At 35.4% G+C, this 16968-nt stretch overlaps 1 protein-coding gene across 11 annotated transcripts in view; it reads left to right on the top strand.

Annotated features, from left to right (window-relative positions):
- Positions 1-16968, top strand: part of LOC141410420 (ATP-dependent RNA helicase DDX3Y) — a 1065346-nt gene that overhangs the window by 21719 nt on the left and 1026659 nt on the right. For 10 of the 11 annotated variants that reach the window (XR_012444343.1, XR_012444341.1, XR_012444349.1 and 7 more), the window contains exon 17: positions 329-437. Coding sequence is in view for 1 of the 11 variants with exons in the window: in XM_074063185.1 (XP_073919286.1) it covers positions 329-366 (38 nt within the window). In the remaining 10 variants the exon portion in view is untranslated. Of the gene's footprint in view, positions 1-328; positions 16485-16968 lie in introns of those variants that run through there. The other variant, XM_074063185.1, reaches the window with a different exon arrangement.

Genomic DNA, 16968 nt, shown 5'->3' with positions numbered 1-16968 from the left:
GGTGGAAGGACAATTACTGAACAAGTGAAAACTTTTAACTGTTCATACTGTCCTTCCAGTATGAACATAAATATCTAAAAATAAAAAATACCTATTTTTGCAGTATTGGTGATCAAATCCAGGGCCTCAGGCATGTCAGGCAAGCAGTGTACCACCAAGATACATCTTCAGCTGCCTCCTAGCTTTATTTTAAACTTAAGCCTAATATAATGAAATGACTCACTTTCTAACATCTAAACTAATTTTTTAAATCTGCGTTTCTTTGCTTAATTACAATAATATAGATAAGATCTGAAATAATAATAATACGTATATTTTTCATTTTTAGGCTGTTCACTGCTACGAATCTTTAATAGTAAAAGCTGAAGGAAAAGTGGAATCTGATTTCTTTTGTCAATTAGGTCACTTCAACCTCTTATTGGAAGATTATTCAAAAGGTAACGGGTTTTGCTTTTTAAATTTCTGCTTGACTTATACATTATGTAATTCTGATGTTTTTTGTTTTTTTGTCACCTCACTTGCTACTATTTTTTTATATTCTTTCTAGAACCTCGTAAACTTAGTAAGCAATGAGAAAGAAGGTACAGTAAATGGAAATGAAAAAATGTAACTATAAACATTCAGTGAATTTGATGATGCAATAAAACAACATCCTGCTTACTGAAAATTCAGTCCCTGGTCTGGATGCCAATTTACAAATAGTAAGGGCAGAATTTCAGAGAAAAAGATATGAAGGTTTATTAATTTTCCAGGCAAATAAATGAGGACAGTGGATTAGTGTGCTAAATCTGAAGGGAGAGGTGGTTTATAGTAAATCCCAGGAGTTTGGTGCTTCATAGTGTGATTATTTCCTCTCTTGTTAGCACTTGTCTCAGAAACTTCATGTCCTGTTGACATACAGTTTTTTGTAGTCAGACACATGGTGGTTCAGCAGGTGGCTAAAATAGTGTTAATCTTGAATTCCCTAGCATTGGAGAAGAAAGAGAAGAAATAAAGAAAACTGAAACTTGAGCCATTGAGTAAAGCAAGTTGGCTAGAGAGATGATTTAGTTATTAGGCAAAAAATTTATAAGCTGTAAGCACCTTGTAGGTATCTTTTCTTCTTATTGTATATGTGTATTGCTATTTTTGTTTGCCCTGTAAAACATCCATGTTCCCTTAAATCTTACCATAGTAAAAAGAGTGCATGTTTGGTATTTTGTCTGTGTATTCAATTATGAGTGTCTTGGGAAAAAAGAAGTACCATTTTTCATTTTTGTTATTGATTTCCTTTTTTTTTTTTTTTTTTGGTAATACTAGGATTTGAAGTCATATATACAAATGTGAATATCTTGGGAAAGAGAAATACTGTTTTTTGTATTTGTTCTCGATTTTCTTTTCTTTTTTGGCTGCACTGGGAATTTGGGGTTTGATCTTAGGGCTTCATGCTTGCTAGGCAAGCACTGTTACCACTTGAGAAATTCACCTGATCTTTGTCTCCTGACTAGCTAGGATTATAAGTGTGAGCTATCTGTGCCTAGTAAGATCTGTGAGTTTTATGGTACCAATCTGTTTCCTAAGGCTGTTATATGTTCAGCATATTAAAATCGCATCAGACATCTTCTCCCTATACTGATTTTTCTACAGTAAAGAAAAAACTATGAGCAAGAACATTTTATAACTTTTTGATGGGTGTAAATATCTTGGAGGAGATGTTATGGTTTCTGGCAAGTGTGGCTACTGAGAACAATTGACTTAATTATGTTTGGATGACTGTTGGGGACTGGGAATGAAGCTCACTGATATGAAGCTTGCCTAGCATGTCAGAGAACCTGGGTTCCATCCTCAGTGCTAAACCCTCCAATATAAGATCTCCATTTTAGTTCAAACATGTGCCTATAAATGAAAGCTAAAAAAATTTTTTTAAAAACATAGTGCTCTTGGCCATCAAAGTTCAATGATAATGAGTTGAGATGGCCAGTGGCTCACACCTACAATCACAGTTACTTGGGAGGCTGAGATTGGAAGGATTAAGGCCAGCCTGGGCAAATAGTTTAAGAAACCCCATCTCCAAAATAACCAGAGCAAAATGTATTGAAGGTCTGACTCAAGCCTTAAGAGTACTTACTTTGTGAGCACCTGCTTTGTGAGTACCTGCTCTGCAGTTCAAACCCCGGTACCACAAACAAACAAAAACTTCAGTGATAATGAATCAACAATATATTTGAAATAATGTGCCTTTAATCACAAACACATTAAACAAAGTTACATATTATTCAGTTAATGAAAAAGTCGTGATCAGAGGCTAATAGAGAGTTAATCCTGTATTTCTGTTTAGGAGAAATGGTTCAGTATTTGCTAAGTATAATTGGGAGTTCTAGGCCAGAGACCCTACTCTCTGAGGTTCCACATATCAAGTCCGGCCACTTAGGAGTAATGGTGAAGGGCAGAGAAAAACGATTTAATGCAGCACTGGCACACTGTGGGAAGAGGCAAAGTGAGCATTTCAGCCCATCTGTGGAACATAGACATGAGCTTTTGTTTAAATAGAGGAAATACTTGGGTAGGAGGCAAAAGATACAGATAATTAAAGAATCCCAGGTAAAATGTGGCCTGGTTGATCATTATCAATGGATTGGGATTGAGAAGTTGTTTTATAGCCATCATGAAGATAATGAAGATAGTAAAGACATTAACCGTCAGCACTTTCCTTCCCGGCTTCCAGGGGAGAGGAAGACTCTGAGTAAAGGAGACAGATGCAAAATAGAGGCAGAGATGCAAAGCTTTTACTGTGTTTTTAGTTTTTAGTTGCTGTTTGGACACTTGCAAGCCAATGTGAAGAGTCAATACTTTTTGGTAATAACAGCTAAGTCACTGTTAGAAAAGTATAGGTAAAGAGTGATGTAGGTGAAAAATGGTAGAGTATGTGGATTTGTGCTATAATATTTTGTAGTGTTGATAGTACTATTGCCCAATCAAATTTTCCCTTTAAAAAGATTACAAAACATTTAAAATTTAAAATTTGGAGTATACTTGGTCTACCATATATTTCTAGTCCAATGGCATGTGTTAGTCTTCCCATGTAAAAAGTGTTTCTGCATTTATAATTTAAAACTTTAGAATTCCTCTACAATGTTCTGTTACTTATGGAAAATATTTCCTTATTGGGCATTTTGGTTCTTTCTTTTTTTTTGTAGGTGTGCTATTAATACAATCATAATGAAACAAATTATTTTCATATTTTTGGAGGCAAAGTTATAAGAATACACACAACATATATATATTCAAATGCACTTTTTTTTTTTTTGGTGGGTCTGGGATTTGAAATAGAGCCTCGTACTTGCAAAGCAGGCACTCTACCATTTGAACCACATCTCCAGTGCATTTTACTTTGATCATTGTGGAGATGGCAACCTTGAAAACTTTTTGCCTGGGCTGGTCTTGAACCACAATCCTTCCATTTCAGGTTTTCTCATGCTTAGGATTACAGATGTGAGCCACTAAGTGCCCAGCAATTTTCAAAGTTATTTATGTCTGCCCTTTTTCCCTTTCTCCTTCAGAGAGGTTGTTTCATAAATTCTATATAATGAAATTCTTTTGCGTTCTGCAAATTCTCTGACTACTTAAATGATTTTTTGAAAAACAAATGAATTAGTTTACATTAACTTTTCTCTTTGGGACAAAGTTCTGTGTGTTTGACAAATGGTAGTTAGGTATTAAAGTATCATTATGTATTATAATACATATTATACTGTCATATAGAATAATTTTACCACTCTAACAATCTCTGTACTAGTACCATAATTGAGTACGGTAAGTTCACAGTACATTTTGAATTCATTCAGCCAATTTCTCTTCATTCAAGCCTTGGCAAAATGGATTTGTTTTTTTCTGTAGAATATCATATAGATGGAATCTCATAATATATATGAGAAATATAGTGGAATCTTATAGTAATATATACATATAAATATGTATCCTTTTTAGGCATGTTTGTTTTACTAGCAATCCTTTGTATGATTTGATAACTTATTCCCTTTAACTGAGGAATTATTTCATTGTGTGGATGTAACATTGTGTTTGTTGTTTATCATTTAAAATAAATACCAGTTAAATGTTTGGTATTAATTTTAAGACCCAATCATATCCTTTAGTACCATATGGTGTTAGAAGTAATAAGGCATTTGAATATAAAATCCTTCCTAAAATATAAGTATTATGAAGATGCCTACAAGACACCAATAATATATTTGCAGGCTTAGTGGAGAAAGTAGCATTCAGTTTATGTATCATGAAAGGATATAAGGAAATGGTGTTCCACATTGGGCCTTAAAGGATAAATAGGATTTTGATAACAAAAATGTGAAAATGAATGCTTTTAGACCTAGTGAAAAACTATTGAATTTTTTTGTGGGGATTTGAGTTGTATTTTAGCCATATTTCGGAGAGCTATGCTAGGTAATAGTGTGTGGATTAAATCTAGTAGATAATGATAAACTGTGCAAGTAATAGTTTAAGTGAAGAATAATGATGAATTTCAACTAATGAGGCAGCAGAAATCCAAGGGAATGGGGTATGTGTGAGGAGTGTTATGAACAATTTATCTGATATGTTACTGTGATGAAGTTGAGGAATCTGGGATGACTATGGGTAGATAGAGTCATTTTAGGAACAGTGAGTCCAAAGGCAATTTTTTGCTGGATGGAAGAAGGAATACATTAAATGTTTCACTCTCTATATTCAGACTAAATGACTATTTGTTTCAATGTAATTCTAGCTACTTGGGAGTCTGAGATTGGGAGGATCATGGTTTAAGGCTAGCCCTGGCAAATAGTTTTTGAAACCCCATCTCCAAAATAACTAGAGCAAAATGGATTGAAGGCAGGTTCAAGCAGTAGAGTGGCTGCTTTGCAAGCTTGAAGCCCTGAGTTCAAACCCCAGTCTCACTAAAAAATAAAAACAACAAAAAATTAACAATGGTACCATTGTTTGAGGCTTCATATTCTTTTTGTATCTACCAAATCTACATTCTTTTTTTTTTTTTTTTTTTTTTTTTTTGTGGTAGTGGGGCTTGAACTCAAGGGCTTCACCTTGAGCTATTCCACTGGCCTATTTTTGTGACATAGGGTTTTTTGAGATAGGGTCTCGTGAACTATTTGCCTTGGCTGGCCTGGAACTATTATATTATATTATATTACTATTATTATATTATATTACTATCAGTTTATAATTTCATTATTCATATATTGTATCATCTGGGTAATCTTTATAATATTCTTTTTTTAAAAACTCATTTATTCATATCTGACCCATTGTTTGGGTCATTTCTCCCCCTGCCCACTACCTCCTCCCTCTCCCCTCCACCTCACTCGCTTACAGGCAGAACCTGTTCTGCGCTTTTCTCCAATTCTCTTGAAGAGTAGACATAAGCAATAATAAGAAAGACATAGCATTTTTGCTAGCTGAGATAAGGATAAGTATATAGAGAGATTCCTAGCATTGCTTCCATGCACAAGTGTTTTACAGCCCAAATTGATTCATCTCTACCTGACCTATTCACTACTTCCTGATCATCTTCCCATATTCACTTCTGTCGTTTTAAGGTTACTATATTAGCTCCTCTGCCGTGGGGATATCAAACAACTTGAAGTTTTGGGTTTCCTACCTATCCCCATACCTCCCGTATGTGCTCTCTCATTGTCATGTGACCCTAGTCCACCAACATTGCTGTATTTGTCCTAGATCTAAAGTCCACATATGAGGGAGAACATACGATTTTTGGTGTTCTGAGCCTGGCTAACCTCACTCAGGATGACGTTCTCCAGTTCTATCCATTTACTTGAGAATGATAAGATTTCATTCTTCTTCATGGCTGAGTAAAACTCCATTGTGTATAAATACCACATTTTTTTTTTCATTTTTCTTTTATTATTCATATGTGCATACAAGGCTTGGTTCATTTCTCCCCCCTGCCCCCACCCCCTCCCTTACCACCCACTAAATACCACATTTTCTTAATCCATTTGTCAGTAGTAGGACATCTTGGCTGTTTCCATAACTTGGCTATTCTGAATAGTGTTGCGATAAACATGGGTGTGCAGGTGCCTTTGGAGTGACTTGTGTTGAATTCCTTTGGGAATATCCCCAGGAGTGGGATTGCTAGATCATATGGCAGGTCTATGTTTTAGATTTTTAAGAATCCTCCAAATTTTTTTCCAGAGTAGTTACACTAGCTTGTATCCCACCAGCAATGAATGAGAGTTTCTTTTTCTCCACATCCTTGCCAACAACTGTTGGTGGTGTTTTTGATGATGGCTATTCTAACAGGGGTGAAATGACATCTTAGTGTGGTTTTGATTTGCATTTCCTTTATGGCCAGAGATGGTGAACATTTTTTCATGTGTTTTTTTAGCTATTTGAATTTCTTCTTTTGAGAAATTCTGTTCAGTTTAGTTGCCTATTTCTTTATTGGTTCATTGCTTTTGGGAATGTTTAGTTTTTTGAACTCCCTGTATATTCTGGTTATCAGTCCTTTGTCTGATGTGTAGCTGGCAAATATTGTCTCCCACTCTGTGAGTGGTCTCTTCAGTTTAGAGACCATTTCTTTTGTTGTGCAGAAGCTTTTAATTTTATGAAGTCCCATTTGTTCATCCTTTCTCTTAGTTGCTGAGCTGCTGGGGTTCTATTGAGGAAGTCCTTGCCTATACCTATTGCTTCCAGAATATTCCCTTCTCTCTCCTGTACTAACTTCAGGGTTTCGGGTCTGATATTAAGGTCCTTGATTCATCTTTAGTTGATACTAGTACAGGGTGATAAACGTGTCTAGTTTCAGCTTTTTGCAGGCAGATAACCACTTTTCCCAGCAACATTTGTTGAAAAGGCTGTCTTTTCACCATTGTATGTTTTTGGCACCTTTGTGAAAAAATAAGGTGGGCACACCTGTGTGGATTCATATCTGGGTCCTCTATTCTGTTCCACTGGTCTTCATGTCTGTTTTTGTGCCAGTGCCATGCTATTTTTATTGCTATTGCTTTGTAATATAGTTTGAAATCAGGTATTGTGATACCTTCAGCATTGCTCTTTTTGCTGAGTATTGCCTTGACTATTTGCAGGGTCTTGTGTTACCAAATAAACTTTAGGGTAGATTTTTCAATCTCTGTGATGAGTGTCACTGGGATTTTGATGGGAATTGTATTGATCATGTAGATTGCTTTTGGTAGTATAGCCATTTTTACTATGTTGATTCTACCAGTCCATGAGCATGGGATATCTCTTCACTTTCTGTGTAGTCTTCCTTGATCTCTTTCTTCAAAGGTTTGTAGTTTTTATGGAGGTCATTCACATCCTTTGTTAAGCTTACTCCTAGGTATTTGATAGATTTTTTTTTTTTTGAGGTTTTTGTAAATGGATTTGTTTCCATATATTCTTTCTCGGTTTGTTTGTTTTTGGTGTGTAGAAAAGCTAATGATTTTTGTAAGTTGATTTTGTATCCTGCCACGTTGCTGTAGCTGTTTGCTGTAGGAGTTTTTGGGTAGAGTTTTTTGGGTCTTTAAGATCTAGAATCATGTCATCTGCAGATAGGTTTGTTTTGACAGTTTCTGTACCTGTTTGTATTCCTTTTATTTCTTCTTCTTGCCTAATTGCTCTGGCTAGGAATTCCAGTACTATGTTGAATAGGAGTGGAGATAGTGGGCATCCTTGTCTAGTTCCTGATTTTAGAGGGAATGGTTTCAGTTTTTCTCCATTAAGAATAATGCTGGCTGTAGGTTTGTCATATATAGCTTTTATAATGTTGAGGTACTTTCCTTCTATTCTTAGTTTTCTTAGAGCTTTTATCATGAAATGGTGTTGGATCTTATCAAACGCTTTTTCTGCATCTATTGAGATGATCAAGTAGTTTTTGTCTTTGCTTCTATTGATGTGCTGTTTTACACTTATAAATTTGCGTATATTGAACCACCCCTGAATTCCTGGGATGAAGCCAACTTGGTCACGGTGAATGATCTTTCTTTTATGTTGTTGGATTCGGTTTCCCATTATTTTACTGAGGATTTTCTCATGGATGTTCGTTTAGGAGATTGGCCTATAGCTCTCCTTTTTGAAGGTGTCTTTGCCTGGTTTTGGGATGATTGTTAATACTGGCTTCATAATATGAGTTAGGCAGTGTGCCTTCCTTTTCTATTTCATGGAAAAGTTTAAGGAGACTTGGTATTAGTTCTTGTTTAATGGTCTGATAGAATTCAGCAGAGAATCCTTTAGGTCCTGGACTTTTCTTTTTTGGGAGACTCTTTATTGCTGCTTCAATTTCATTTTGTGTTATAGATCAGGTGATTAATACCCCCTTGGTTCAGTTTTGGATGGTCATAAGTATGTAGAAATTTGTCCATTTCTTCAAGATTTTCAAATTTATTAGAATACAGTTTGTCAAAGTAGTCTCTGATGATTTCCTGGATTTTGTGGTATTTGTTGTTATCTGCTCTTTTGCATTTCTGATTTTACTGATTTGGGTTTTTTTTTCCTCCTCATTTTAGTCAGGTTTGCCAGGGGTCTGTCAATATTGTTTATATATTCAAAGAACTAGCTTTTTGTTTCTGTGATTCTTTGTATTTTGTTGTTGTTGTTGTTGTGGTTATTGTTGTTTCTATTTCAACAATAAAAATAAGAAATATTTTCTGTCCTGTTTGTTTTGGAACTTTTTATTCTTGTTTTTCTCGGCGTTTGAGATGTAGCATTAGGTCATTGATTTGAGATCTTCCTGTCCTTTTAATATATGCACTCATGGCTATAAACTTTCCTCTCAGGACTGCCTTTGCTGTGTCCCATAGGTTCTGGTAGGTCATGTTTTCATTTTCATTAACTTCCAGGAACCTTTTAATTTCCTCTTTTATTTCATCAATGACCCACTGATCATTGAGCAATGTGTTGTTCAGCTTCCAATTGTTTGCATATTTTCTGCTGTTATTTTTGTTGTTGGGTTCTAGTTTAATGCGTTGTGATCAGATAGAATGCACAGAATTATTTTTATTTTCTTATATTTACTGAGGCTTGCTTTGTGCCCAAAGATATGATCAATTTTGGATCATATCCAAGAAGGTTCCATGGGCTGCTGAGAAGAATGTATATTGTGTGGAAGTTGGATGAAATATTCTGTAGACATCAGCAGGTCTGTTTGATCTACTGTGTGATTTAGTTCTAGAGTCTCTTTACTGATTTTTTGTTTGGATGACCTATCTGTTGGTGATAGGGGATATTAATGTTTCACACTATCACTCTGTTGGAGTCTGTATATGATTTTAGGTCCTTTAGAGTATGGTCGATGAAATTGGGTGCACTGATGGTGGATACAGATAGGTCGATAATTGTTATTTCCTTTTGGTGTATTTCCCCTTTTATTAGTTTGGAGTGTCCTTCTTTATCTCTTTTGATCCATGTAAGTTTGAAGTCTACTTTGTCTGAGATAAGCATTGCTATTTCTGCCTGTTTTTTGGGGCCATTGGCTTGGTAAATCTTCTTTCTGCCTTTCACCCTAAGCCAGTGTTTGTTTCTGTCAATGAGATGGGTCTCCTGTAAACAACAGATTGTTGGATCTTCCTTTTTAATCCAGTTTGCCAGATGGTGTCTTTTGATGGCGGAATGAAGTCTGTTAACATTTATTGTTAATATTTATAGGTATGTTGTAATTTCTGTCATTTAGTTGGTTTTATTGTTTAAGGTTTTGTTTGTGTGCAGCTGAATAAATGTTACTCTGTTCACCTTGAGCTACGCCACCAGCTCTATTTTTGTGAGCTGGGGTTTTTTGAGATAGGGTCTTGCAAACTATTTGCCTGGGTTGGCTTTGAACCGGGATCCTTCTGATCTCTAAATTAACATTCTTACTATAGAAATGCTTTGGTCATAATTTTGAAAATCAGCACATTATATTACTATCAGTTTGCAGTTTCATTATTCATATATTGTACCATCTGGGTAATCTTTAAAATTTTCTTTGAATTTCTATTTTTATTTACTTTTGTAGAAAAACCCTCATTTTCTTTCTTTTTTTTTTTCAACAAAATCCTGTTGTTTGAAGGGCTTAAGCAGTAGAGCACCTGTCTAGCAAGCATAAGGCTCTGAGTTCAAACCACAGGGGGGGAAAAAAAAAAATCCCGTCCTGTCCAATTATTTCTCTAGTTACATTTTAATCTGAGTTTTATTTGTATGGAGATATTTTCCTTTTAAGAATGGTGCTCATTTTTTAAAAATGTCTTCCTGTTAACATATTTGAGCACAAAATATGTCATTTTAAGTATACATTTCATTTGGCATTGGTTTTATCACAAGTATCACTATTTTCTTTTTCCAAAACTTTTTTTGTTAACTCAGACTTAACTATGCAATATATATATAAGCTATAGCTATTCATTTATTACACCCAGACATTGGTAACCTGTCTCTGTGAATTTACTTCATTTGTATAACTTGTATAAATAGAATCATATAATATTTGGTCTTTGGTGTTTGGTTCCCTTAGCATGCCTTTTAAGTGTTATCTGTGTTGTGCCATGCATCACAATTCTATTTCCTTTTTTTGGATGCACTGGGGCTTTTACTTGGGGCTTTCACCTTGAGCCACTCTACCAGCTCTATTTTTGTAATGGGGTTTTTCAAGATAGAGTCTGTTTGCCTGGCTTTGAATCATGATCTTCCTGATCTCTGCCTCCTGAGTAGCTGGAATTACAGGCATGAGCCTGTTTTCTTTCTTAATTTATAGTCTATTCCAGAGAAACTTCTATCTGTACTTGAGAAGAATATGTATTCTTGAGAAGAATATGTATTGTGTAGAGTTTTGATATGGGTATTTATTATACATGATTTTAACAAAATATCCCTCCCCCACCACAAAAATGTTGTTATGTGATATGCTGTTTCCTTGCCCTTGATTTTTGTGGAAATGTCTCCTAAAAAGCAAAAAATCAAGGTCAAAGAGAGTTCTCCAAGTCAAAAAGGCATGTAATGTGCTTTTTTTAAGCAATAGTGTAAAAAGTTAGATTTGTTGAAGGTGGTATGTATTTAGGAGGAAGAAGGTGAGTGATATTTGGGAAAGATAATTCAAGCATCTACAGTGCATTACTGCACTCTATGGCATCCTGAACATACTCAGTTTTTCCTCAACAACAGTCTCTTTGGAACTACATGCCTGCTGATACTACATCTACATTGTCTAGTTAATATTGCTATTCTGCTTTCCAGTGTTTGTTTTTGAACAACATTGTTATGTATTATTGGGTGTAGAATGATCAAGTTTGCAAATCTGATGGCAGATCATCTTATTTCTTCCTTTAATTATGTCAGTGTTGTTTCCAGTTTGTTTATGTTTACATTTGTAACTGTTAGACTGCAGAGAGGCATGCAAGGATGGTTGGGAGGCGGCATACCATCAGCATAGGCTTTAATTAGGAAAAGAGCCTGTATAGGGTCTTCAGCAAGAGAGCTAGAACCCACTTCCAGGTGTAGGTTTAGGGTAGACACAGAGGGGGCTGGCGGAAAAGTACCAGGAAAGTTGCTGGGTGGTAAGACGTACTTGTGGGTCACTAAAGAATGCTGTTGCTGGGCAACCAAGGAAGATAAATTGTGGTTAGGTCTGCTCAACTGTCCTTGGCACTCAGCTGGAGATAAAGGTTAACAACTGTTCCTTTGTCAGTCTTCGAGGTACTGTAAGGAGTGTCTCATTTAATGAGACACTTAAATGCCTGCCATAAATAAAATTGAAATGTTAGAATGGCTGACCATGGCAATGACCAGACCTCATTACAGGCTTTCATAAATTCTGGTCCTTAACTCATGCTAGTGTTGATGTTTTTTGGTCAAGAGGTTATAAACAGAAAGGATTATACAGCAGGCTTTATTTTAATACAGATTTACATTGCTCTGTTGCAGCTGCATCAAAGCATTCAAATGGCTTACACTTTTAGACTTTGTAAATCTTAAGAACAATAAATTGAAATCTTTGAGAGCTCACAGGTTGGAAAATGTACTAAACTGCACAGTGTCAGCTTTTTTTTAATAGTGCAGTATTAGTGTATTTTAATTGCATAGGTTTCCATTGTATTTATAGTCTTCTCTAAGCTAAATTTGGCCAAAGATGATCATCCACAACTAAAAATGCCTCTTCATTTGGGATTTTGTGGCCAGAATACAGTTATCTTTAATAGAGTGGCATAAGAAGTTGGTAACAATTTCTTAAAGTGCAATCGATTTTCAAGTGTATTGTGCCTTGTTCTAAAACTTTATTAAAGTAGGTGCACTTGACAGTATTAAGGTCATTTGTTACGATGCTATTTCAATCAGTATAGGTTTAGACTATTGTACATTTCTCCTCATACCTTTCTAGAAAGTACTTATTTTATTGCACATCTGTAAAATTTTCTATGTCTTGGGTGCGAGTCCTTAACTTCCTTAAACTTCCAGTCTTATTTTTTGTTTCTTGGATATTGTTGAATGCAGTTTGTCAAGGACACGAGTCTAAAATTTTATTTGGGACCATGGAGTGATAGATAAGAAGAAAACTGTTGTTTGCACATGACAGACTTTAGATCCTTTTTGCTGCTAGTTTGTGTAATATTTATTAAACACTTTGACAAATATTTATTTTTGTAAGCCTAAAAGTGATTCTTTGAAAGCTTAAAGAAACTTGACCAAAAGACAATGCAAAAACACTGGCACTTGAATGTTGAATGTCACCGTACGTGAAATAATATATTTCGGGGTAGTGTGAGCTTTTGATGTTAAGTCCAACTAACTTGAGTCAAATCATCCTGATCCGGCATTAGCTATAGTTTTCTGGCAAAATAGAGACAATTGGCAACTTGAAGTTAATATATGCCAAGGTTTTGATAATACTCTTTTAAGATATTAATGAAAAATGCTTCTATACACTGATAAAAGTGTCTGCATTTCTCAGAGGTTCTCTGAACTTTGTTTAGTTACATGTTTATTTGGTTCCTTTTTTAGTTACTGTCTGGCATATCTGCAGTGTTCAAACATGTGGTTATCTTTGTGTATTGCTGTAATCAGTGACTTTTACATTTGGTTTTATCAACAGCAATATTTTCAGTAAGTAGTAGATTTAACTTGCTGAATGTAAGCATTGAACTTCAAGTCACTGTAAGTTTAGTAGTTGCTTTATTGTATTAGTTTTAGATGCTAGCTCTGCATGTGCTAATGTTTACTCTGATTTTACAAAAATAAAAAGTTGAACAAAATCTTTTGCTGTAAGTTGTGGCTTAATATTGAGAAGTAAAATTGAACTTACACACTTTGAAGAATTGGAAATCTCATTACTTAGCTAACAGCTGAAGGTTATTTGTGAAATAACTCCAGAAGGTTACAGTCCAGAAAAATAATGACTTCTTATTATGAGTACCTGTATGTGTAGCATAGGTGAATATGATTGTTCCTTTAAGCATTTTGATTTTGAGTTGTGGTTGATTAGAGAAAAAAACTGACTTTTTAAAGTCTGTAGGCATAGCTCCAATAGTAAGAGTGCCTGCCTCACCAGTATGAAGCCCTGAGTTCAAATCCCACTTTGGCCAAAAAAAATCAGCTTTTTAAAAATTCCAAATAGTGTCAACAATTGCAGCAGGCCAGTGGTTAGCTAGTCATGAACTATCATTTATTAATTATCTAGCTTGGTCTGGGGGGTGGGAGGGTGTTGTTTTCTGTAATATGGGGATTTGAACTCAGAGCTTCATGCTTGCTAGGCAGCCTCTCTACACTTCAGCCAATCCCACAGCCCTTTGTATGTTGGGTATTTTTAAGATAGTGTCATGGGACTGGCTTCAAACTATGATTCTACTAATCTCTGCCTCCTGAGCAGCAGGATTATAGGCAAGAGCCATAAGGTCTGGATTTTTGTTTTGTTTGTTTTTGTGATGCTAGGCTGAACCATTCTTTTCAAGATACTGTGTCCCGGAATTATTTGCCAGGGCTGGCTTCCAATTTTCTCTTGATGATGCCTCCTGAGTAGCTAGGATTACAGGCATGAGCCACTGACACTCAGCTTAACATACTTACTATATATGGTGGACAAACTGGTCTAAGATTGTTAAAATCTAAATTACATACCATTTTTTTTTTTTTAGTCAATTTAAATGTCCTTTTCTGTAGTTCTTATAGCTGGCTTCTTACCACTGCAAAGGGTAAGCCCTGTTCCTAACTTTGGGCAGTGTATATTGCTTTTTCTATACTGGAAGTCAGTACATTTGGTTTGGTTTTTTTGTTTGTTTGGTTGGTTTTGGTTTTTGGTGGTACTGGGGTTTGAACTCAGGGCTTCACACTTGCTAGGCAGGCATTCTACCACTTGAGTCACTCCATCAGCCCACGGCTTTTTATTTTTCTGGTTTCCTTCATTAAATATTTCCATCTTAGTACTGGAATAGTGGCTCAAACAGGTTTACTCTTGAGTACATCCTAAAATGTAAGTGCTATGTTTGCAGATCTTATATGTGTTAAATATTATCAATTTTCAAAAGTATTGACACTATTTAGGCTTCTGTGATTTTTGAAGTTTCTGAGTGTTCCACATCTTCAACATTAAGTGTTTTGTCACATTTTCTGTAAGTAGATGTGTTATCTTAACTGTATTTCCTGATAACTAGTGATTGACACTTGGGCCATCCAGTTTTTTATTACGTCAAAAAAAGTTGGTCCTGGTCCTGGCAGAGTGGCCCAGTGCCACCACCACCAAAAAAAAAAGTTGGTCCTTATCAGTAGGGATATAATGGAAAACATTTCCTCCCTTGAAAATGAAAACCAGGTGAGATAATTGGGTTGTCACACTTTCATATGACATATTCCTCCCTCAAATCTTATTATGATACCAGGATATTATGATATCCCTTGTCAGGTGGAAAAAAATAGGTAAAACTGTACCAGCAAAATAATGAAAATTATTAATGTTGATTTATGAGAATATAGTAAATAAATAATGGATAGTTTTGAGGACTGCAGTACATAAGTCAGATAGTAATTGAATTAAGACAACTTTTCCAGTGGAAAAGTTACATATAGCTCCAGGATTCATCCATTTTGAAAAGTTAACTTTTTTTGCTCCTTAAGGTGACAGTTGTCTAATCAATACATTTCCAGGTGTGTCAGCTATAAAATACGACATTTAGATAGCTGAACACTTTCATTTTCATTAGACAAAAACGTAATATGAGTAAGATAAAGGAGCCAGACATGGCTTCAGTTCAAGGCCAGTCTGGGAAAAAAAAAAGAATTGATGGTATCAAAACAAAGTTTGCTTCATGGGCTGGGTGCTGAAAGCTCATGGCCTATAATCCTAGCTCTGCAGGAGGCAGAAAATTGAAACAATTGAGGTTGAATGCCACCTTGGGCAAATAATTCTCAAGAAGAAAAAACCAACACACACACAAAGCAGGGCTGGTGGAGTGGCTCCTGAGGCACAGAGTTCAAGGCCTCCCAGCACCACCAAAAAATAAATCTTTCCAAAGATCCAGGTAAATACTAGAACTCAAATCTAGCAGTAGTATAAAACATTCTGATTTTTAAAATTATATTAGAATAATGTAACTTCATAGGGAGTAAGTTGACAACATGAAAAGATTATCAGTAGTAAAATGTGGAAGGATAAGACCCTTGAGAATATCAAGGCTACTGTAACTTTAAAGCTCAACTTCATTGCTTTTCTCCAACTGTGGTTTTTCTAGTTCTGGTATTTCACATATCTCAATTAGGAGACAGAAACATGGGTGGTAGTATATTTTGTGTGTTTTAATATGTTTTCCATCACTGACTTAAATATACAAGATGGAAACATTTTGTTACCACGATAAACTAGTTTATAGTTGTAAAGGTTTGTGGTTTTGGTTTTGGTTTTGTTTTGTTTTGCAATACTGGGGTTTAAACTCGGTCTACACCTTGAGCCACTCCACTATTCTTTTTTTGAGATAGGGTCTCCTGGATCTGTTTGTCTGGGGATGTCTTTAAACCTGATCCTCCTAATCTCTGCCTCCAAAATTTAGGATTACAAATGTGAGCTATGGGGACCTGGCTAGTAGTAGAATGATTTATGTAATATCTGTACCTTCCATTCTGTGTGGCACAAATGAGTATGTAGACATATCCTGTTATGGGGGAACTCTGGCAAGCCAGAAATCTACTTTTATCCTAGTTATTTACATTTAATTGTCAATTAAATTTTTTTAGTTAAAAATGTGCTTTTAGCTGGACAGCAGTGACTCACGCCTATAATTCTAGATGCTCAGGAGGCAGCGATCAGGGACTCTTAGTTCAAAGCAAGCCCAGGAAAACAGTTTGAGACACCCTATCTTGAAAAAACATCACAAAAAGTGGAGGCAGAGAGGTCCTGAATTCAAACCTCAGTGCTGCCAAAAACAAAATGATAAAAATGTGCTTTATGCACCATCTTTGACTTTTGTTAATTAGAGAAGTAGATACTTCTGTTAATACTGTGGCAGTTGGTTATATGTTGTAATTAGTGTGTTAACAAGAGTATAGTCCTTGTAGAGCATTTGGTAACAACTTTTCCTGATACTAAATGTCATCACTTAACCAGCCTTCACAACAAAGGACAGTGCTGTAAATAAAGAATTCTTTGTCTAGAATTTTCAGTTTTGTTAACAGTTACATTAAAGTATTCTGGAAAATAAAAAATGAATCAGCACTCTGTCTCAATGATCTTGAATGAAACTAATAGTGCTCATCAAAGACATACTTAGGTACGAAAAATTTTTAGGCTATTCTAGCCCCTGGACACAGTGCTCTCTGGAAGTCAGATATGATCCAGTCTGCTTTTGCAGATTAATTTTTTAGTTTTCCAGCTGATATTTGTTAATCCTGTGTTTATTTAAGTTCTAAAGTCTAAAACTATATTTTCTGGGAAAACTAAATCTATAATGAAATGGTGGAAGGACAATTACTGAACAAGTGAAAACTTTTAACTGTTCATACTGTCCTTCCAGTATG

This window comes from Castor canadensis, chromosome X (assembly GCF_047511655.1).
Source record: "Castor canadensis chromosome X, mCasCan1.hap1v2, whole genome shotgun sequence".
NCBI lineage: Eukaryota > Metazoa > Chordata > Mammalia > Rodentia > Castoridae > Castor > Castor canadensis.
The sequence above is the reverse complement of the archived record's forward strand: the minus strand, read 5'-3'. Positions and strand labels throughout refer to the sequence as shown.